We start from the raw sequence: 25,326 nt of genomic DNA on the forward strand, positions 1-25,326 counted from the left end.
TTTAATGACCTTATTTTAACTGTTGATTCAGGCTGCTCTACTGTTTTGGTACTTTTAGATTTAACGGCAGCATTTGACACTGTCAACCATGAAATATTGCTTTCACGCCTCAAAAATCATGTTGGCATTAAAGGTACTGCCTTAAGCTGGTTTAGATCGTACCTTGAAAATCGATCTTTTGTCGTCCACCTTGGTCCTTACGCTTCTGGAGTTGCCCCACTCAGCTGTGGCGTGCCGCAGGGCTCCATTTTGGGCCCCTTATTGTTTTCAATGTATATGCTGCCCATTGGGTCAATTTTCAGAAAATATAAAATTGACTTTAATTGTTTTGCAGACGACCTGCAAATGTATCTGCCTTTGAAGCCAGGCACAGACAATGCTCAAGTTTTGTTTGATTGTTTACAGGAAGTAAAGGACTGGATGGCTCAAAATTGCTGAAAGCTTAATGACTCTAAAACTGAAATTGTTGTATTTGGGAACTCATGTGATGTCACTGCTCTGGGCCCTTTGAGTATCTATTGCCACGAGTCTGCTAGGAATCTTGGGGTTGTTTTGGGCAGTTCATTTAAGTTTGACAGACAAATAAGTTCAGTCGTCAAAAATAGCTTTTTTCAGCTGCGTTTGCGCAGCAAAATCAAACCCTATTTGCCTCACGCCCACCTGGAGCATGTCATTCATGCTTTTATTACGTGTCGCTTAGATTATTGTAACTCTCTGTACTGTGGGCTTGATCAAACTTCCATCCAGCATCTGCAGTTGGTTCAAAACGCAGTGGCGCGTTTGCTCACGGGAACGAGGAAACCTGAGTACATAACTCCTGTGTTGGTCTCTCTGCACTGGCTTCCAGTCAGTTTTAGGATTCAGTTCAAGATACTGTTGATGGTTTTTAAATGTCTGAATGGGTTGGCTCCATCCTACCTTTCGGAGCTTTTGTTGATTCGTGATCCAGGTCGAACACTGAGATCCTCCAATCAAATGACTCTGGTGGTGCCAAAATCTAAACCCAAAACCAGAGGAGACCGGGCTTTTGCTGTAGCGGCTCCGAGTCTCTGGAACAGCCTTCCGCTGAACGTCAAAATGGCCCAGTCCATTCATGTTTTTAAGTCATTGTTGAAAACCCATCTTTTTGCTTTGGCCTTCAACACAAGTTCAGCAGATCCCATGTATTTTATTATTATTGTTTTATGTTGTATATTTTGTGACTGTTTTTACATTGTATTTTATATTGTTTGTTGTACAGCACTTTGGGCAGTTGTAGCTGTTTTTATATGTGCTATATTAATAAAGTTGACATTGACATAAAGTAATTAATATTTAAAACAAGTTCTGATTAACTACAGCCGGGCCCACGGAACGTCTCCACGCCGAACAACACGTACCACATTCCAGAGAATTCAGTCAAATGACTCGATTCCACTGTGTAAAAAAAGGTCTCAGAGAGGCTCTAGACATCCACTCATAGAATATCCATGTTAATTTACAGCCCGATTCAATGAGCATTAACAGAGAAGTAGTCATTTGAAAAATCTAGCGCCCCAGTGACACATATGACGTAATGGGGTCCATTCATATATTGGTATGTGTCGCTACCACCAACTGTTGCAATATTTGACTCAAATAAATGAGAAAACAACTTTAATGGAAATTGCCAAAAAAAAAGGGGGGGTAGGCCACTGTGCCCCTCATGCCCCTAATCGAATTGTGCGAGGCATAATCATAATATACGTTGAATTACGTTTGAAAAAATATATCACACGACTATGTTCCCATAAATTTGGAAATGACCAGAAATGGGGGGTGGGCCCCTGGGCCCCATTTCCAAAAAAGGGATCTGAGCCTCTCATCATAGTCATTCATAGAGTATTTATACTAAACTGCATTTTGATCTAACGAGAACTAACGGAGGAGTAGTCGTTTGAAAAATGAGGCCCTGGTGCCTTAATGACACGTACGGGGTAATTGACTCACAAATAAATGAGAAATCGACTTTCATTTTTCTTTTCTTTTGGGGCCCGTTGAGGCCCCCCTGGCCCCAAATCAAAAATGTGGCTCAGAGCGTCGATGCGTACACATCCATAAATTATAGCTACCAAATTACAGCCTGATCTGTTCAAGAATATCAGAGGAGTGATTTTAACTAGTGTAAACAAGAAGAAGAAGGAGTGAGGGCGTGTTGAGTCCAGTAGCCTGACCTAATAAAATATGGTGCAGATATAAATAGATATCAAGAGGAAAATATTTGTGTAAGATTCCTGTATAGATAAGTATATTGCACTTCTTTTTTTGTTTTTTTTTTGTTTTTTTTTTATGCATGTTATATTTTCTATTTTTGCTGTTTTTTTAATATTGTATTTATTTAATTACAGAATAAACTCCACTCCCCAAACATCCACACATTTGTCATGACAGGAAAGTGAAATATAAATAGAAAAGGAGCAAAAAGCTAACAAAAATTAATAACAGCAGAATGAAAATTAAAACAAAATAAAATCAATACTACTAATAAAAAATCAACAAACAAAATAAAACACAATTACAAAAACATTTACAACATAACTAATGGCACACCTTTAATAAATGACACCTAATAACTCAAGTAAGCAGACATTCCATTTATTTCCATGCTCAGTTATACTAGTTATGTTAGTTTTTGTGATCCTTTTGTCTGTGTTTTGTATCATTGTTATTTTTGCTGTTGTTTTTGAGTATGTATATTTAATGCTCTTTCAAAGTCATGTTATATTTACTTTTGGGGACACAAGTAATTAGGTTGAGGCTGCATGTGGCCCCCAGTCCGCGGGTTGCCCATGTTTAATCTAATTTAATACATACCTCAGTTCAATGCTCTCTTCTGATTGGCTGTAGGAAGTTGTTGAAATGAAGTTAAAAGTTAAAAGGTTGGTTAATAAAAGTCGTGAGGATAAATTGAGGTTTGGTGGAGTTTGAATAATTTATGAAGGGATCTCAGTTAAAGTGTGTTAATGAGGCTCTGCTGATTGCTGCGTTCTAACTATTTATTATTTCTGGTGTAAACACGTGTAATATGTTGTGCATGGGTTGAATAATGTGACGCACAGTTAAACCTCATCTCATGAATAACCCTGGAGCTCCTGGAGCTGCTGGAGATCAGGTTATACTATAGTCCTCGTTATATTTAGAGGTCAGAGCTGCTCTTCATCCTTCTTTTTCATCTCCTTGTCCTTCATCTATCATAGATTGCCTTCAAGTGTCCTCTTTGCGTAACTTGTTCAGGCAAAAGCAATTGAAAAGAGGAATCCTGCTGTGATCTTATAAGCCTCTCCTGTCTGTCAGAGTTTAACTCGTTAAAGCTGATGGCGTTCCTCATTATAAGTTAAAAACTGGGACTTTAGATATTTCTCTGTGCATCATAACGCCTAGAGTCACACTATAAAACTTTAGATGTTTTTAAAGCTACTGAAAATAAAACACTTTAATACTGAAATAAAGTTGTCTGAGAAGAAATAAAAACACAGTGAATTGTAGCTGAATTTATATCTAATTAATAGTGTTATAGTGAATAATTGACTACTTGAATACAATGTTTATAAATGTATGTTATTACCTATTGCTTCAAAATGTTAAAGGAGTATGGGGCAGGATTTGTGAAAAGATAGGCAAAGCAAGGCAAATTTATTTGTATAGCGCATTTCATACACAAGGCAACTCAATGTGCTTTACATCAGCGATTCTCAACTGGTGGGTCGCGGACCTGTACTGGGTTGGTCGCGGACAGCTGGTCAGAAATAAATACTTAATGTCGTTCATGTTTAACTTGTCTTTTATTTTGAAAGAAGCTTTTCTTTTGACATGCAGGAAAATATATAGATGTATGTTTCAAAAAAGATTATACGTGTGTTTTTAAAAAAGTAAATATTGGTTGGTTGAATTCTAAAAAAAAATTGTGTCGCGATTTAATGAACGTGGCAAAATGTGGGTCCCAAGGTGAGACCAGTTGAGAACCCCTGCTTTACATGATAAAACATTCAACAGCTTAAAATCAATAAGAACATTTAAAATCATCAGTAAAATCAATTCAAATTATCAACAAAAGCATTACATCAACAACATGACTAAAAATCTTTCTCTCAATCATATGCAGTAGAGAAAAAAAGTTCCTCTAACTTTGATTTAAAAATGTTCACATGTGACGCTGACTTCAGCTCTGCTGCAGTTTGTTCCACTTATTTGCAGCATAACAACTAAAAGCAGCATCACCATGTTTACTGTGAGCTCTGGGCTCCACTATCTGACCTGTGTCCATAGATCTGAGAGACCTGCTGGGTTCATACCTGACTAACATGTCACTGATGTATTCTGGACCAAACCCATTCACACATTTATACACATAATAATAATAATAATAATAATAATAATAATAATAATAATAATAATAATAATAATAATAATAATAATAATAATAATAAAAAAATATTGTATTACTTTTTATGCTTTGCTCTTGTTTTTTATCAAAGGGTTTCTTTAGGTTTTTTTTCTACTTTGCCAATGAGCAAAGCAGAAACTCTATTGAAGCCCGTTTCTGCCAACAAAAAAATATATTAATCACCAGGGCAAGTCATAATTATGAGATAGTCATAATTATGTGAAAGAAAGTCATAATTATGAGATATAAAGTAATAAATGTATTAGAAAGTCATGAACATTGTAGTATAATTGATACTGTGATATCGCGAGAACAGCGAGAGCTAGAGCGAGAATACAGAGAGCACAGAGAGAGGAAAGGAAACAAACATGGCTGCTGAACAGCAGAAGTGTTAATAAAGAAACATAAAACTCAACTAAAAGACTGTTTATTCAAACAACACAACATTTAGCGACAAGGAGACGGTTTTACCAAGGAGGATGACTCGGATTTTACGTCCAAGAGGAAAAGTGAGACGGAAACAGCAGATCTATGTCGACTGACGGGCAGCAGCAAGGAGCTGCACACGCTGCACCAGGACCCAGCTACCCTCAGCCGGCCCTGTCGGTTCCGCTGAACCTCGAGGCATCTGATTTATTCACGGAATATAACCCGTGGAAGGACTCTTACAGCTTTTTCAAAGTTGCCAGTGGAACTATTAATGCACAGGATTCAGTTAGGAGAGCAATCCTGCTAAAATGTTGCCGCTCTGGTTACAAATTTAACTTCATGGATGAATGTTGTCCAGCAGAGACAAGTTTAGGCAAAGAACTCAGTGCCCAGATGAAACTGTCGACACTTTAGTGAATGCCTTGAGAGAACTGGCAAAATCATGTGATTGTGGCGCACTGGAGAATGACATGATAAGACATCAAATAGTAGAAAAATGTGCCATGAAAAGGCTGCGTGACAAGTTGTTGCAGGTAATTGACAACTGGTCTTTGGAGAGAGCAGACGTGTTTTCATTTGCTCCGATAACACGACCTTGGCTACAGCTGGCTACAACTGGCTACAGCTGAACATCCTGAAAAATTGGGCCCAAGACTGAAGGAAAATGGTGAAAAAACCGCAGGGAGGCCCTTCAGAACCCAATTCGGGTTTGGAAGAGGTCAAGGAGATGATACGCGAGGGTCTACAAAACCTATCTGCCGAGATAAAGTCGTTGGAAAAGACGCTGGAAAACTCACTGGAAAACTTACAAAGCGAAGCAAAGGTACTGAAAGAAAAGAATGAAAGAAATGCTGAAGAGATAAAATTGTTGAACGCCAGGGTTGAACAGCTGGAACAAAAGGAAAGAGAGAAAGATGTCATCATCACAGGCCTAAAGATAAAACCCAGGAGTTACGCGAGTGACGAAGAAACAAAATCGATTGAACAACAGGTCATTGACTACCTGAAGTCGAGGGACATTGTCCTGAACCCTGACAACATCAACTCCTGCCATCTCCTGCCAAAGAAAAATGATAACAGAGCTGTAAAAATAACCTTCAAGAATATGAAATTCAAAGGAGAACTACTGAAGCAAGGAAATAAACTGAAGGGAACGAAGGTGTACATCAATGAAAACCTGACGAAACAAAATGCAAGCATCGCATGGAAGGCACGCCAAATAAAAAAAGGAGGAAAGATTGTGAAGACGTGGTCAAAAAACTGCAGGATTTATATACTGGAAGAAGAGGACGGAAAACTAGTTCTTATCAAAACGATGGACGATTTGGGAAAATACGAAGGATCCACCTAAACAACAACATTACTGATGGTAATCATGGATATGGACCCAGATCTATATAAACACTGGAAACAAAACTCAGACTGTGATTATTTTACGGAGACTGAATTAAATGTGGAAACCAAGAGTAAAAAAGGTCTGTCATTTATTCATTTCAATTGCTAGGTGGTGGGGTGATTAAGGATTACATTGAATTTAAATTCAAAGTGTTTATTGTCATATGTGCAGTTAGAAACACGTTTTCCTGTACAATGAAATGACTACCTTGCTTATCAACTAAGATATAATACAATGAAATTACTACCTTGCTTATGAACTAAGATATAATAATGTGTTTATACAAGTTAAATCTAACAGTGGAAAATACAACACTGCCAATAAAACTAACAACAGCTGTTAGAAACACGCTTATGAACTAAGATATATTACATTAAAATACTACCTTGCTTGTGAAGTAGGATATAATAATGTGTTTATACAAGTTGGATCTGATCCCATTTATTTATTTTTTTATTTATTCAGTTCATTTCCGACATGGTTGCATTCACAGAAATTCATTTGACATTCAGAGCAAAATCACATCATTGTTTTTTTTTTTTTTTTTTTTTTTTTTTGTCCTTTTTTCATGCCGGAAAGGGCGACGGAAAAAAGCATTATGCTTATCTAGATCCGTCCCCTAATTTGAACACAGATAATTTTACATCCAACCTCGTTTCTTCCCTTTTTTTTTTTTTTTTTTTTTTTTTGTGATGTGTTATCAGACAGTGGAAAATACAACACAGCCAATAGAACTAACAACAGCTGGATTACCCTTGATGTAGAGACAAAACAAGCTGCAAACTTGTATGTCCAAAAGAGACATTCCCGAGTGGTGACATTATGGATGAAAAGGGAAAAACCTTCCAAACACCTTCGAAAGAGGAACTATTCTTGAACTGGAGGAATGCTAACAACGTCTGGCAGGGAACAAGGCCAACACGAACAAAGATAGAGGAGGAGGACAACACTGACTACAGATGAGAATACACAAAAAAAGAACTGTTCAGAAGAACTCAAGAATGTTTGACCAGAGAGACATGTAAACCCATGTAAATTTGCGATGGTAAAACAGGGGACGGGACCCAGATAAGCAAACTGCTTCTCTCGTCTCCTTTTTCGACATGTACAAAAAAGAAAAAAAAATGTAAAAAAAAAAAAAAAAAGTGAATGTAACCATGTCGGAAATAAACTGAATAAATAAATAAAATAAATAAAGATGGACTGAGTTTAGACAAAGCACTGTCAACTGCTAGAGCGTATGAAGCAGCACAGGCAGAATCTAAACTTTTCACGGAGAGTGCTGGACACAGAGCGAGCGATAATCATGTTCATTTCACTAAGTAGAGTGCACGTGTGGATTACAGACAGAGAGCCAGGACGGCGCAAAGAGGAAAAGGCAGCCACGAGCAAGCCAGCAGCGTTGCTCAGTGTTACAGATGTGGAATGAACACTCACACAGCAGATGAATGTGGTGCCAACACAGCAACATGTCTTTTCTGTCAGAAAACAGGACAATAATGAACGAAGAAGAAAAAGAAAGCACAAAATAAAGTGAAACAAGAATAAAGAGAAAGAAAAGACAAAAGCAGGTAAACCAGTGAGAGCAGTAGTACAGGATGCCTCTGATTCAGCTTCAGATGAGTTTATCTATGCTGTAGATCCTGAAGAGACTGAGACAGTTAAGGTAAATGGACAATGGCTGAAAATGGTCATAGATACAGGAAGTGGTAGAAACTTCATAGAAGAAGACCTGTATAAGAGAACAATGTCGAATAGAACAAAACGGAGAGCATGACTTCAAAGTTGGTGACGTAGTTTACGTTGCCAGTATGGAGAATGGAAAGCTTGACACAACATTCAGAGACACTCACTATGTACTACTGAGAAACATCGCCGACGTCAACATAGAGGATGGATCAAAAGTGGTCAGGAATGCCAAACATTCTTCGATGTCTCTGAGTCTTCAATGGTCAAGTCAGCAGTGACACAGGAGACATGCCAATTGCTGAGACTGCTCCAGCAGTTGAGACCCCAACTGTGTCTGACCCCCCTGTGTCCGAGGTCATCATCACTACCAGGAAGGGTCGTGTTTTCAGAAAGCCCATCAGATACAGAGAGACTTGAAAGAAAAAAAAATGAAAACAAGAGAGACTCCTTTGTTTGTTTATGTAAATAGCAATCATAATGTTTAGATTTGTTGACAGGTTTTGCAGCATTATCATGTGAAAAGAAAAGGAAATGTTTTTGATTTAAAAAGTTTGAAACAATGTACTTTGTTGTTTGGAGATTTATTAAGAAGGAGGCCTTTATGTTAGACAGTTTCTGTTCTAAACGATGGAGGGAAATGTAGTATAGTTGATACTGTGATATCGCAAGAACAGCGAGAGCTAGAGCGAGAATACAGAGAGCACGGAGAGAGGAAAGGAAACAAACATGGCTGCTGAACAGAAGTGTTAATAAAGAAACATAAAACTGAACAAAATGACTGTTTATTTAAACAACGCAGCAAATATGATATTAAAAAGTCATGAAGAAAGTCATAATTATGAGATGAAAAGTCCTAGTATCTCATAATTACGACTTTCTCTTAATTATGAGTTTTTATCTCACAGGTGTGGTCAATCAGGGAGAAGCAAACAGCTTTTTGAAGGTACTCAAGGTACTCCTGGGGATCTTGTGAATGGGTTTTCTGTATTCAGTTTTACCAGACATTTAAATGGTCAATTTTTTGTTTATTTCCTGGATTAAAGATCAAATAATTCCAAAACACCAATGGACTATTTTCATATTTTTTACCAACCAAGTACCTGTCAAAACAACAATCCCTGCACCACCAGAGGTGGACAAAGTTAAAGGACTTGGACACTTCACTTTAAGTCGAAAAAACTGCTTCAGTTGGACTGGGGATTGAGACCCGTGCACTGGTGAGAAAGCGCTGGAATAGGCCGGCGCTAAGCATTCTTGGTCAGCCAAATCTGTCTCGGCCAGGCTTTTGGAGCCACTGAATTGGCAAAGTGGGCTCTTGGAGCTCGCACAGCAAGGAAGCCAAGAGTGATCAGGATCACGCACGATGGCTGGGAGACGAGGTCTTGCCACAGCAATCAGGATCACGCATGGTGGTTGAGGAGCGAAACCAGCTCATTGGGGTTGCAGCGATGCGCATCGGATGTGGAGCGGCGCCGAGGCCAGCTGAGGCTGGTGTTGCATCTGGCATCAGCTATTGGAGCCACGGAAGTGGCTGGCTGGAGCCACAGCTCCAGAATCGGACTCTGAAGGGCAGAGCATCAAAGCCCAGCCAACGCACCAGTGTGGTATGTGGTTCGGCATGGAGGTACGTCAATGACACTGTGTCCGCTCACAGCAGTAGAGAAGCTCAATGCATTGATGGGAGAATGGCACCTGCTTTCAGGAAACTGTGACGTGCACTCATTGGCATTGGTGTAAAATATAAACTATTGTAAATAAAGCATTGACTAAAGAGCTGACATGGCTGAAGATGGACAGTGTGTGGGTGAGATTGGTGGGGATGTAACTTTGCAAGTTGAGAAAAGGAACAAGCGTGAGGTGAAATTAACACCCAAAGCTTTACTATAAAAAATAAGCAATTTAGAAAAAGAAAGAAAGGTTAAAATAAATATAGTTTCTAAAGAGAAACAACCTATTAATGCACTCATGGGCAATAAAGACAATATAAATGAGGTCAAAAATGAACTTAACAAATATATGGGATTGTTTTAAGCAAAGTTCATAAAGTGTTGTTGGGTTTGCTGCCTCAAGAAGAAGCAAAAAAACATGATATTTGGTTCCAAGCTAAAATGTTGAATGTCAATGATTTTATTGCTGTTACAACAAAGTGGGTCGATGACGTTCAAAGTTGCCCAACTGCTGTGTTAAATGATGTTGTGCAAAATATAAATGAACAAAATATGGCAAAGGTGGCTCAACAGAAAGTTAGTAGCAGTAATGAACTAGAAGAGATTAACATCAAACCGCATGATAGCATTTCAAATGCTGCTTCAAAATCCTTGAGGAAGGTTTCATGCCGTAAAGGTTCCTCAAGGATCTGTTCATCCTCCAGAAGCATTCGCTCAACAGCTTCTGAACATATAAGAGCAGAAGCAGAAAGGGCTGCACTCTTAGCGTGTGCTGGTGCTTCAAAGAGTGTGTATGCCTTGGAAGAGCAGGAACAGTTTTTAAAGAGACAACGGGTTGCTAGTGCTAAGCTAGCGGTACTAAAACCTACTTTCAGCTGTAAAGGAAGTGTGGCTTCAACTTTCAGCTGTGAAGGAAGTGTTGCTTCAAAACACTGTAGGATGTAGTCATATTTTCTTAAAGAATCAAAGACTGAGCTCACTTGTTTCTCAATACGAGCCTCATCTTTCACTGCAAAGGAATTCTGAACCTTTGTCAAATAATGAGGTTGCAATCAATTTAAATGCAGATCACTACAATCAGCAGTTGAAGCCAAGGTTCAGTCAAGTTCAGACCAACATAAACCCTACAGTGTCCCAAAGCAATCAATCATTGACAATTAAAAATCAATCAACAAGAGATCTGTATAGTGTACTGCAACAACAGCTCTTCTTGTCAAAATGCAAAATTCCCATTTGTTGCCACACCGAGAGATTCAAACTGACAATGGAGATCCTTTACAATTCAATTCATTTATAAAGGCTTTTGAGCACTGTGTAGAGGCAAAGACTCGCTGTAAAAGAGACTGTTTGTACTACCTGGAGCAGTACTACACTGGACAACCAAGAGACATTGTGAGCAGCTGTCTTCATGTGAATCCTGAAAGAGGTTATACTGTCACTTTGGAAATGAGTTACATGTAACAGCAGCCTATATGGAAAAGAAAATCAGCTGGCCAAGTTTTAAGTCTGAAGACACAAAGGCACTGAGAGCCTATGGGCTCTTCCTACGTGAATGTTGCCATGCAATGGAAGAGTCACGCTATTTAGATGAGTTAAGCATGTCTGCTAATATGAAACTTTGGATTCAAAAATTACCCTATAAACTCAGAGAAAAATGGAAAACAGACAAATGGAATTTTTGAAAGAACTGGTGATAGGGCATGATTTTCAGACATTGTTAACTTTTTTGAGTTGCAAAATAGAATCACTTCAGATCCAGTTTTTGGTGAAATGCAGGACACGCATCTTGTGCAAAGGACATTCAGATCAAATAAATCCCAAATGAAATCTCAGTTAAAAAGAAACTCATGTTTTGGTTAAAGATAATTGCAAAGTAATTGGTAATAAACATCAGGACACTCGGAAAAATTATGTTTCCGCTGCTAAGATCAGCTTTTCTTGTTTGTATTGTGCACATGATGGTCATTTATTGGAACAATGTCATCAACTGTGTAAAATTATACATCGAGAAAAGTTAGAGTTTTTGAGGGAGAACGGTCTATGTTTTGGCTGCCTGAACACAGGACATTTAAGTAAAAGCTGTGACAGGCAAAGCATTTGCATGCACTGCCAGAAATTGCATCCCAGTATTCTGCACATAAGACAAAGAGAGGTTGATCAAAAGTACAAAGAGCAGACAAAAAAAATCATCTGAACACTGCACAACTTCTTCCACCTGTGGTCATACAGGGGCTGGCCACCATAATGGTATTCTTCCCATCTTGCCCATTCAAGTAAAACATTCTAAAGGAGATAAAATCATTAAAATGTATGCATTTCTGAACCCAGGAAGTACAGGAACCTTCTGCTCTGAAAACCTCCTTCAAAAACTGAACACTCAAGGAAACAAAGCTAAGGTATTAGCCTATGAGATTGCTGAATTATCAAGCAAGCAAATGTATCAGCTTCCTTGTGTGTTTTCACAGAAACAGATACCTGCTTCTACAGACAACATCATAAGTGAAAGAGAGAGGAGCCAATGGCCTTATCTGAAAGATCTTAAAATTCCTTACATAAATGCAGACGTTGACCTGTTAATTGGCACCAATGCAGCCCAGCTGGAACCTTGGGAGGTTATCGACAGTATGCAATAAGAACTCTATTGGGGTGGGTTATAAATGGGTCAGTGCATGGCGACAACAAAACTGTGTTTCCTCCAGTGTATGCCAACAGAACTGTAGTTGACAGAATTGAGGAACTGTTGACTAGTCAATACAATTATGACTTCATTGAAAAGTCAGCCGCACAACAAGAAGAAATGTCAAGGGAGGAAAATAAGTTTTTAGAAATAATGGCAAGTTCTGTTTATCTTCAGAGGGGATATTATCAGTTCCAATTACCTTTTAGGAGTAAAGATGCGTCAATGCCAAACAACCGCGCTATTGCTTTGCCGTGATCTGAAAAGGAAGCTTCAAAGAAATGCGGTCTTTCATGAGGAGTATACAAGCTTTACGATAATTAAGTAACTAAAAATGGTTATGCCAAGCAAGTGCTGCAACATCAGTTAGAGGCGGCTAGGGGTAAAGTGTAATATATAGCCCATCATGGTGTATACCATCCACGAAAACACAAATTACGAGTCGTGTTTGACTGTGGTGCAGAATTTAAAGGGGTTTCACTTTTGCAAGGTCCAAACTTGACAAGCTGACTGGTAGGAGTCTTAATGAGATTTTGGCAGCAGCGTGTTGCGTTAATGGCAGATATGAAGCCATGTTTCATCAAATGAAGGTGGCAAAAGGACATATGGATTTCTTGAATTTTGTGTGGTGGCCTCCAGGCATTTTTAATCAAGACCTTGTAGAATATCGTTTGACTGTTCATTTTTTTGGAGCAGTTTCCTCTCCCAGTTGCGCCTGCTATGCCCTCAGGAAGACTGCTGACTGAGGACAATAAAGCCACCTTTTCACAAGATGTAATTGAAACGGTAAATAAGAATTTTTACATAGATGATTTGCTGAAAAGTCTTCCGTGTGAAAGGGATGCTATTATTATGGCTAAAGAATGTATGGCCATATAAAGCAAGAGAGGGTTCACATTAATGCACTGGATAGAAGTGCTTCAGTGCATCCCAGAAGAGCTCAGATCCAAAGGTCTGTGTGAGTTGGACCTAGACAGAGATAAGCTACCTGTCGACAGGGCTTAAGGGTTGAGATGCTGTATTGAAACAGATAGTTTCAAATTCAAGTTAAAAATTAAGGAGAAGCCTTATACCAAACAAGGTATGCTGTCAATAATTAGCTCTATTTACGATCATTGGGATTCCTAGCCCCTGTCATACTCCATGCCAAACTGTTAATGCAGTAATTATACTGACTAAAATGTGGGTGGGATGATCCCATACCTTTCAGTTTCCGAGAGGGTTGGAACAAGTGGGTCATGGATACTTGGAAGAGGATTAGAAACCTTTTCAAATAAGAATGGTCTGGTACGTGTGGTGCGTCTTCAAACCAAAACCAGTGTGATAGAAAGACAAAATTGTGTTTGTTTTGTGAAACTACATTTTAAGGTACTGTATTTTGTGTGCGAACATGTTTATTTTGCATATTGATGTTTTTGTTTTGTTTACTTGGATATGGCTCCATTGATTTTCAGTTTGGTAATTGCTTTGTCTTCTGCCAGACACAATTAGGGACTGGTGTGTAGAAGCCATGATTTATTTCTGGCTACCTCCGTATAATACGCGTAGTGTCTACCTGACCCGTACATGGGCGTGGCATGCAGGTTATTTAGGTTGCCATGGTGATAGCACAGGTGTGGTCAATCAGGGAGAAGCAAAAGGTTTTTCGACGGTACTCAAGGTACTCCTGGGGCTCTTGTGATTGGGTTTTCTGTATTGAGTTTTACCGGACATTTGAATGATACATATTTTGTACTCACAATATCCTGTTTATTTCCTGGATTAAAGAGCAAATAATTCCAAAACACCAACGGACCATTTTCATATTCTTTACCAACCAAGTACCTGTCAAAACAACAACCCCTGCACCAAAGTTAAAGGACTTGGACGCTTCAATGACTTTTATATATAATTATGACTTTATTAACTCATAATTATGACTTGCGGAGGTGATTTCTTTGCTTTTTGTTTTTGTTTTTTACAGGTGGAAACAGGCTTCCATAGAGCTCATCTGTCTAGACAAACATTGCTCCTGCTTACGCAAATAAAAGGTTTCCAATATTCTTTTTATTAAATCCACTGTAATGAATTAATAAATGTCTGATCAGGAGCAGATTTTTTAGAATCAGCATGACTTACCACAGCAGGAGCGTTAACCACTGAGAGGTTGTAGCCGTAAAGGAAAGACGAGCCCAGGGCACTGAACAAGGCAGCGTTGAGCAGACACAGAGTGACTGACTGCTATAAGGAAAGAAAACAGAAAACACACAGATATCAGCTCATCATTAAATTTAAAAACAGGCCACATGTTATTAGTGAGGATCCAGGAAGCTTCCTCACTACTCCTCCTACACTGTTTGTCCGATTTTCACAAACAATCTATCAAAGTGTCCAGAAAGTTACAAAGATGTATGCTTGTACTTATATAATTTGGAACTTTTAAACTTTATGACTTATTACATTTTTTTCTGTACCAGATCATTTCTATTGGAAATTTCAGCTTTTTCAATTTCTAACCCCTTCATCCCAAACCATTCTTCAACTGATTTAAAGGGAACATATTATGAAAAATCAAGTTTTGAAGTCTTTTTGAACACAAATGAGGTAACTTGAGTGTCCACACAGCACACAAAATATGAAATAAATCCATCCAGTTGATTGTTTGTGGTCTTGTAAGTCTTACAACACAGAAAATTGCTCAGTTTCAAATTTTACACATTTCTGACATCACAAATGAAATTGAGAAAGAAAATACCCTCCCCTTCGCTGGTAACTCCACCCATGGACTCCACCCTCAACCTGATGAAAACTTTTGCGAAAGTCCACCATTGTTTTTCTCGCTAGCGAAGGAGCAAAGATGGCAAAAGTGCCCAGATTCCTTACTTGAGAAGTAAAATACCTATGTAAAAAAACGACTTGAGTAAAAATAAAAAGTAGGGATGCACCAAATATATTTGGCCAAATATTGCAAAAAAGCCACATTCGGCCTCCGGTGGAGTGAGTTAAATGCAAGACCCAATAGTAGAGGGTGATGCAACACTTTACAATCAGAATCAGGAACTCTCAATAATTTCAAAGAGCTTGAAAGTCTCTCTTTACAGGTTGACAATCTAGCAAGAGACTGACTGAACTGAGGGAGTATATATATATCCTCCTCCGACTTGTCGAGGGAATGAGGAGCAGCTGTGGAGAGCAGGAAAACTGGGCAGGCAGGAAAACATAGACAGGAACAGGCAAAATCAAGGAACAGGGAGTGACTAAATAAAGCAGACTCATGACAAACAGCCAGACCACCTCCTTTCCGCTTACCGCTCTCCGTCTTCCGTCACCGCGTAAATGTTGGAAGTCGTCCAATTCCACAACCGAGTCTGTTGTTAGCGCTGTGAGCTACAAATCTGTAAACATCCCCATTGTTTCCTCCTCAGTTCACAAGCAATGTCGGGTCTCTTCATAGGCTGGTGTAGCATTAGCATGGAGTGCTAACAGCTGATGTGTTTAAGCAATGGGTCCGTGGCTCCAAGCAGTGACTCCCAACACGATCGGCAGCAGAAAAAGTAGTGCAGTTTGTACTTACATATACGGCAATAAAGTATAATTTATATTCTATATTAAACCGCAGTTATTGTTTTAGCTGTTAGATGGAGAGGGAGGAGCTCACATTCTAGGAGGTGTGTATTATGTCCATGGTAGGAGGAGAGAGGATTGTCAAGAGAGAACTTTCCATTAGGTAACTGTCCCATTTGGAGCTGACTTTATATAAAATTTGGAATAACAAGGGAGGGAGGAAACAGAACTTTTACACTTTGTCCCTCTGAATGAGGCTAAAGGATGTATATCACTGTAGTAAAACCATTGGAATTTTTTTCATCATACCTCCGCTTTAATGCACTTTAGTTTTTTTTTTTTGGGAATGCATGTTTAGTTTTATTTGAAGGGCTAATATAAATGAAAAACTTTGTTGTGCTTTTTTTTTTAAAAGCAAAGGCTACTGGAGTATTTAAAAAATGTCAGAATATTCAATAAACATTTACTTTAAAAAACATGTCTAAAAATATATTCAAGGCTATTTATTTTTATTTTATTGGGTAGTGCGCATGCGCCACCTTGCAAGCTGCCTGTTACAGCCGCTCCTGCTCTTTTCATACTTTAAGCAATTTCCCCCTGGGATTAATAAAGATTCTGATCATGCACTATTAAAAAAAAAGTGAAAAACTTCAGTATTCAGTATTCGGCCAAGCGTTTTTCATTTCAGTGCATTCCTAGTAAAAAAGTACTGATCCAAATATCTACTCAAGTAAAAGTAAAAAGTATTTCTGTTGCACAATTCACTGGCTGCAAATCTATTAAACAAAGCAATTAAAATAAGATTAAATACATAATTGTGAACTGTATATGAACAGGAGCAGCACTACCTAAAATAATTTCCCCAGACAATGTTTGTATCCTGAAGAACAAGAACATTAATCGCAATAATGTCTGCACTGTAAAATGTTAGGTACTCAAATGAGCGCTAACACACTTGGATGTGGTGCTCATTTTAATATTTTCAGTGCTCATGTATGGAAGACCAAAAGAGTCATAATTAAATAAATAAAAACAAAATTTTGAAATAAATACCATTTTGATAAATAACAGACAAATATATAATATGGTCATTAAATTGTAAATAAGTTAATATTACTATGAAATATGTTTTATTATACTTAAATATCTAATAATAATTATTTTATTGAAATTATATATTTTATAATATTTATTTTGACAACGTCATACTTTTTAATGTAATTGCTTTTTATTTATTTTCCAAGATTTTATAAAAAAAACAAAAGTTTTTACAAAGTCAATTTTTTATTTCATAATGTCCTTTTCCACAATAGCCTTTTTATTTCATAATGTTGTTTTTCAGCAGAATGACATCGGTCTGTCAATCAAAGATCGATTAGTTTTCCTGGACACCGGTCATGGCCGTTCTTTGACCGACACAGTGGGAGAAACGAGGTGTAGGAACATATTTAAAATGGGAAGAAATATAAATAAACGTATTAATAATAATAAAAAATAAAGCAAGAAAAATGCTGTGAGATGTGTCTAGCTTGAATATATTCATTTTGAGTGAGGGAGCGCGTGCATTCCGCGTGGGTGTGTGTGTGTGTGTGTGTGTGTGTGTGTGTGTGTGTGTGTGTGTGTGTGTGTGTGTGTCAGTGGAGCAGATGTGTGTGTGTTTTGTCCTGAGCCCAGTCCGAACACCGGAGGAGAAGGACCTCCCCTGTGTCCCCCAACCACGGTCAGGAGATGAAAATATGAAATGTTTCATAATAAATAATTACAACATCCACTCAGTCCGTGAATTAATATGTATCTGCTTTTGGCGTGTGTGCAGTTTTTTGATGTCAAAGGTTGTCATAGCAACCACAGAAGAATGTGCGTTGTAACAAAAAAACTACAGACAGTTGACATAAACCGAATGGATATAATATGAAATTTAAGGGTACATTTCTCACTAGAAATGTCATCAAAACATTTCTAAAGCCACAATCTATATTGAAATAAGGCAATTTTCCACTAAAATATACGAGATGTCTGCCATGTTTTTCATTGATTGGGATGAACACGGATCCTCAGCGTCTAAAATGAATGCCAAAGGGGTACCCTGTACGTCGAACACTGACGATGGTCAATATGTGACGAGTTGGGGATGAGACTGTGTTACTCAAACGTGTGATGCACTCGTGAAGTGTCCACGCTTGAATCCATAATGCAAGTGCTGCTGCTCATGTCTGTGTAAAGGATCAGTCAATCACTGAACTGGCTCCGCCTTATATGTGCCTTGATTGACAGACCAAAGTCATTATGAAATAAAATTGACTTTGTAAAAAAAAGTTTTTTTAATTTTATTTTATGAAATCTTGGAAAATAAATAAAAAAAGAAGTATGACATTGTCAAATTAATCATTGATAAATATTTAATTATAATAAAATAATTATTAGACTTGTGTGCGTTCTACGGATGATCCAATCAGCGTTTTGGTGGAACCAGAGCCCGTGGGATCATCTTTAACATGTAACATATTACAATACTATGACTATATTTAGGATTAGATACTTAGTGGAAGTATGTACAATACAGGTCCTGTCACAAAGGACTTAATAGAATTGCAAGACTGTTGTTTACACAAGGCTTTTATGTTTGGGTTTACATAATAATTAAATTTTTCTTTTGGACACATTTTCATAGCTATTTTTATTTAGCTTCTCCTATATTCAGGGCCGAACATAATAAAAGAATACAAACATTACATTTAGGGGTAAAAATGCAAGTTCATTAACAATGTGGTTATTCTTAAAGTACAAATAAATAAACAAATATTAAAGTATAATAATTCAGAATATTCTATCACATTAGTAATATTCCTATAATAAAAGAATACATATTTCTCCTGCTGCCATTAGTACGCTGAGTTGTAGTAGCTCATATATATATTGTGTGTGTGTGTGTGTGTGTGTGTGACCGGAAGTGTATTATAATTATCCATGAATGCGGTGTTATAACAACCCCTTCGACCTTTATAACAACACTGTTATGGGGAGGCGAGCTGACCGTGACAAGATGGCCGCCAGTGATGATGTGTGTCTCCATTGGCTGGCAACGCAGATGAGACATCGAGACTTTATTCATATGGAGGTTAGATCGGGCCCTAAAAATCCAGCCCGACCCGATTCGGGCCCGCGGGCAAAACGCCCGACCCAACCAGGATGTGTGATGTTATACACTCACAGTACCGTGGGAACAAAATATTTTCCCCACTTGCGCCCGCCCTTTCCCCAGCCTCCCAGCCAATCAACACTCAGAACACATGTAAACAAAGACACACATTGGCAGAGAAATCTGCAGGTAACCATGATGTCTTCATCACCATGGAAATCTCAGCATCAGTTAACCACTGAATACACACAAGTGGAACATAACCAGAACATAGAACCCAGTCCGTTACAGTATGCAGCCCAGACCGGGTGGTCCGTGCGTGGAGGACAGACCTGACTGAAGCACCAATCATATTTGTTCCCTGAGCTCCAGCAGCAAGTGAGGAATGAGCAAAATCAGCAAATATTATTCAGTGAAAGTGAACGATGAACACGCAACACAACGCCGTCAATATCCAGTCCCACTACTAGCAGAAATCACTTTAGAAATAATACCACAACAATATAGAAGTGTTTTTGTGTTATTAAAAAATAATATTAATATAATAGAGATTTTAAAAAAAAAAAAGTGAAAAATGAAAGCCTGAGCCCATTGTCACGGTCTGAGTTGACCTCCATACTGAGATTATAACCCTAATCCTAACCTAATCCAATAAACAAATAAAACATGTTAACTTTGAAAACAAAAATAAATAAAAATGATTATTTTAATTTTTTCCGCGCATGTGCATATACAATCTCAGTACGATGCACACTCAGTACATGACACCGGCCCAACAGTTGAGCTAAAATCTAAACTCTAACCTCAATGCCTTCAGTGTCCCTAGTTTTAAATAATATATAAGACATATCCACAACTAAATAACATGCCAACAATAAACACAAAACGGCTCCTACATTACACTTGAAATGTATTTTTTTTCTTTTTACAGCAGCAGGTTGAAGTAGTCATTGTACTTTCACGCTGTAAACACCAGTTTTAAATCAACAGACTGCTCCAGGCTCCACGTTTCACACGTTTACATGGGATCTTTAATTCCTCTTTAAATCAGAATAAAAGTGAATTCCTCTTTAACCTGACCATGTAAACAGTTCATTGGCAACCTCGCCTCCGTCAGTGTGCCCCAGGGCAGCTGTGGCTACAACAGTAGCTTACCACCACTAAGTGTAGAGTGAAAGAATAATCCCTTAATTCTGTAAAGCGACTTTGATTGTCCAAAAAAGCGCAATAAAAAATTGATGCATTATTATTATTACTTGACGCGACCTTGACCTTGACCTTCACATTTTGGCTCCAAAAAACACATCCTTGACATTGTCCCTATGAGATGACATGCATGTCATTAGTGCTGCATTAATAGCCAAGGAGTTACGGATATATAATTTTTTATAGAACTCCTCCCCCACAATAAATAACTGTCACAATATCAGCTGATGACTACAGTTACACTAACAGCCGTCGTGTCACTATTGAGTCTTGTATTTCTTCATCCTGCCCTATGCTCCTTCAATGTCATTTAGTTGACTAAAACTAGTCTATGATGACTACATTTGGACTAAAACTAAGTTGCATTTTAGTCAAAAGACTAACGAAAAAACTTTAAACTTTAAAATCCATTAATGGATAATGAGCTCACATTCAAAATCTGCTTCACGGCTCAAATTTAAACGCCATGTGAACACCAAGATACAGTAAGCTGTTTTGTATCTGTGTCTATTTTTAATTTTCACAATAATGAAGCCTGTGAGAAATCCAGCAGGTGCCAAGAAAAAAAAAGAGAAGGTGTTTACGTAGGTAGTGTTAGATTAAAGGTGAGAACTCACTCCATAATAAAAAATATGCTTCCAGTATGTGCTTGTATTACATCTTCCACTGTAGCCTTTCAGATTAGTTACTATGTCAATTTAGCAGCAGCATCTTCATGTCACGCTTGATTTAATGGATTCCCTCCAGAGGATTTCACACTAAGCCCACGTACTGACATTGGAAAGACATCATGAGAAGGTTATATTCACGGGTCACCAAAATAACTTGATTTAGCCCATTTCATGTGCATGATGACCCATTATTTTACAGATTACGTTTACCTGTAAACGAATACACAACAATGTTCAGGCACAAATAAATAAAGATGAACAGAATAGAATAGAATAGAATAGAATAGAATAGAATAGAATAGAATAGAATAGAATAGAATAGAGCTTTCCTGATCCCCAGAGGTTAAATTCACAGGAAGAACAAAAATAAATACCAACTTAGTATAATAGTGCAAAATGAAAGAAAAACTGAAAAAAAACACAAAAAATGTAAATAAAAAGTTTAATATTTTATTTCAAACTTGAATGAGGAAAAATTAAAAACAAACTAAACAAAAAACACACATCTATATATAAACAAAAATAAAAAAAAATATATAATAATAAGCAATTGCAAATATCTATTAGATTTAGATTAAATTCTGTTTGAAAACGGTGTAGGAAGAAATAAAAAATGTATCTAGTCCTACACCTATTCCTTCTTAAAATGTTTCACATAAATTCACCCTGAAGCACTGTTCAGGTCATAGACATTAATACGGTTGGTCTCAAAATGCAACAACAAAATCAGACCAATGACAGCATAAAAAACCAAACAAAAGGACACATCACTGGATTCATAGTTATAATGATGTTATTCATTTCCCCCTTGTTAATCTATTCTGTATCTGTTTAAAATGTCAGTTTTAAACATGTATTTAAACCTGCCTATAGTTTTACATGATTTCATTTTGTCCATAATTTAACTCCTTTTATTGATACACAGTGAACCTTCATATTGGTTCTCACTGTTTGTATTTTGAATATGAAAATTCCTCAGATATGATGTTTGCCTTGTCTCACTGGATGCTGTTTGGTAATTGCTGATTTTTTACTTTGTACATAATTTGGCAAGTTTTGTAGTCAACTAGGTCCTTAAATTTTAACGTATTAAGTTAAATGAAAAACAGGTTTGTTGGTTCTCTGTAGGTGGTTTTGTTTATGATTTTTATTGTTCTTTTCTGTAGAATGAAGATCAGCTCTGTATATGTTGTATATGTGTTCCCTCCACACAGTAATTAATGTATGAGGGATCAGTACAAAATGTATAATGAAGATGTATTTAAGAGATATTTGACTTTATATAAAATTGCAACTGTCTTTGATATTTTTCCTTTGATGTAGTTAATGTGTGATTTCCAGCCCAGTTTCTCATCTATTATAACACCAAGTAATATGATTTCAGACACTCTTTTGATCTCTACATCATTTACTTTTTGGTTGAGCAAGTTGGACGGTTTCCAAATATTATACATTTTGTTTTGTTTAATTTTAGTGTTAGTTTAATCAAATCAAACCAGCTCTTTAACTTCTTCAGCTCTTCTCCTACATCACAACAGAAAACATTAGTATCATCAGCAAATAAAATACACTTTAATGTATCAGAGGCTTCCCAGATATTATTTATATACAAAATAAACAATAAAGGTCCCAACACTGAACCCTGAGGAACCCCACTCGTTACCTCTAAAAGTTGTGATTTTACCTGACCTACTGTAATTGTACACATTGGTTCCTGTTGCTACAGTAACTGGTAAGCCATGCTAGTGCTACTCCTCGTATCCCATATTTCTGTAGTTTTATTATTAGTAAGTTGTGATCAACCGTGTCAAAAGCTTTTTTTTTAAGTCTAAGAACACTCCCACTGCATATTTTTGTTTTTCTACATTTTGTTATTTCCTCCACAAATTCCACGAGTGCCACTGAGGTAGACCTGTTTCTACTGAATCCATATTGTTGATCATACAGTATGTTATGTTTGTGATGAAGTCATGTAATGTTATGTAAAATATTTTTTTCCATTATTTTTGAGAATTGTGAGAGCAAAGAAACCAGTCTGTAGTTAAAAAGAATGTGACAATCTCCCGCCTTATAACAGGATAGAAATTTAGCTGTTTTCATTTTTATTGGAAAAACACCAGTTTGCAGAGATTTATTACATATACAGTATAAGTGTGAAGGATTTTTACCACGCAGTCAATTATTTGCTTAATCAATGTCATGTCAATACCATCACAATCTGTGGATTTTTTTACCCTTAAAACTTTTCACAATATCAGTAATTTCTTCTTCATGTGTTCTTTTTAAAAACATGGTTTCAGTAACAAGTATATTTTTCTATCACCTGAGCTCATAATATTTCTTGCTAAAGCAGAACCAACACTGACAAAATGCTCATTAAATTCCTTTGAAGCTAAGGTCATATCATTTATTGTCCTGTTCTTGGAGGTTAGGAAATGCTTTAGATATTGTGTTTTTCCAGCTCTGTTTCTAGTCATTTCATTCAATAGTTTCCATGTGTATTTAACGTTATTTCCAGTAAATTACTGTAGTAAGTCCTTTTTCTGCCTCTTATGATTCTTTTCAGTTTATTTTTATACATCTTATAATTGAGTTCTGCTTCATTTGTTCTATTCTTTAAAAAATCTTTATATAATAAGTTTTTTTTTCTTACATGAATTCAATATTTCTCTTGTAAGCCAAGGTTTTTCAGCAGCTTTCTGGCTTACTACTTTCTTTACCAGAGGACAGTATTTATCATGAAGAGCAGTTATTATAGACAAAAATGTATCATATGCTTCATCTTTCACATAGATTTTACTCCATTCATGGCTCACAAGATGTAATTTAAATGAATAAATTACGTGTTCAGTTTTATGTCTAATCATTTTATAATCCACAGCCCGTGTCTTTTGTTAATTACAAACACTGGCAGATGGTCAGTTGTGTCATTTATAAGCAATCCACTATTTACTTTCTTGTTAATTACATTTGTAGAAATAATAATGTGGCAGTGTGTGTTGTGATTCTAGATGACTGTGTGATAGATGGGCATTGACCTAAACTGTACATTGAATTTATGAATTCAGAGGTGTTTCTTTGCTCCTGTGGATTCAATAGATAGTTTTTGGTGTTATTTTGAGTACATTTTTCTCTTGTTTTTTTTTTGTTTTGTTTTTGTCATTTAGTGTTTTTCAGTATCTTTCATGTGTATATTCGTCATATTTGTGTGGTTTTGTTGTCATTTTGTAAATTTCTCTGTTGTTTTCTATATATGTTTTTTCTCATAATGAAATTATTTTGCATATTTTTGTTGTTTAATGTATTTTTCTGTCTGTCTCTGTTTTTAAAGTTAGGTCATTTTGCACATTTATTTTGGGGGCTAGACAAAATGAAAGTGAGGGCCACAGGTGGCCCATGTTTGGCATGTATGGTTCTTTAGAGATGTTAGAAAAAGACTACTGTGCTGATTGTGTGATCTGAGGGCCACATTATGACCAACATTATTAGAATATTGAGCAATGTGAGCATTAATACAGGAAAAAACAAAGGGGTTTAGTCTGTTTTTGTTGTTGTTTTGTGTTTCTCATGTAATTTTGTGTTAATTTGCGGTTTTTTTTTTAATATCTTTTCTGTTTTTGGTGCCTTTGGAGTTATTTTTGCTGTTGTTTATTTTATTTTTCTCTCATTTATGTGCATTTTTGTTGTTTATCTTTTGTTGAAGTAATTTTGTATATTTCTCTTTTTTTGTCATTTTGTGTTTTTAATGTCTTTCATGTGTATATTTGTCACTGTTTTGTGTGCCTTTATTGTCATTTTGTGCATTTCTCTCTCATTTGGTATATTTATTCCTCATTTTGTTTAGTTTTTTGTGTGTTTTTGGAATGATTTTGTTTATTTTTGTTGTTTAGAGTAGTTTTCTGTAATTTATGTATTGTAATCAGGTGTTGTGGCTCCGGTGACTGAAGTTTATTCACTTACTTTAACCAGGGTAGCATCAGCCGTGCACAGTTTAAGGGGGAGTTAAGGCCCTTAGGAGTACACGCGGACTTCAGCCATCGGCTGGCGACCACCATCTCTGCAGTTTCTCTCCTCCTGGCTGCTCTACAAGGACTTTTACATTTAAAAAACTAACCCAACCACACCTCTTGTAAAGAAATATGATCTTTGGATAGAACTGCAGTTAAAATTCACTACAGGTACCCTACACTAATCTATGAAACGTGTGGGTGACTCACATTTTATTCCTTCAGATAAGAACGTATCAAGGAAAGTCAGCCAGGCATGTCAAATTTGGAGTGGAAGTGGAAAACATGTTTTTTGAAGCAGCTTGGAATTGAATCCCAGCACAGGAAAGAATTAAAGGCAGAAATAAATGATGACAATGGGATGATTACTGCAATTATTTCACGACACAATTCTGTCAGTGCCTCCATTATCTGTACATGCAACAATAATAACAATTATAATGTACTCCTCCACCTCAGTAGGAGGCAGAATGTAGCAAATGTATTTTATAGTCAACATA

General features: G+C 37.0%; 1 protein-coding gene across 2 annotated transcripts in view; it reads right to left on the minus strand.

The window, feature by feature from the left end:
- Window positions 1-25,326, minus strand: part of slc2a9l2 (solute carrier family 2 member 9, like 2) — a 204,598-nt gene that overhangs the window by 170,916 nt on the left and 8,356 nt on the right. Inside the window, exons 1-2 of one of the 2 annotated variants that reach the window (XM_028446777.1) lie at window positions 15,549-15,668; window positions 14,379-14,477 (exon numbers count right to left, since the gene is read on the minus strand). Coding sequence is in view for 1 of the 2 variants with exons in the window: in XM_028446776.1 (XP_028302577.1) it covers window positions 14,379-14,480 (102 nt within the window). In the remaining variant the exon portion in view is untranslated. Of the gene's footprint in view, window positions 1-14,378; window positions 14,481-15,548; window positions 15,669-25,326 lie in introns of those variants that run through there. The other variant, XM_028446776.1, reaches the window with a different exon arrangement.

The sequence above is a fragment of the Gouania willdenowi genome, chromosome 5 (assembly GCF_900634775.1).
Source record: "Gouania willdenowi chromosome 5, fGouWil2.1, whole genome shotgun sequence".
In the NCBI taxonomy this organism is placed as follows: Eukaryota; Metazoa; Chordata; class Actinopteri; order Blenniiformes; family Gobiesocidae; genus Gouania; species Gouania willdenowi.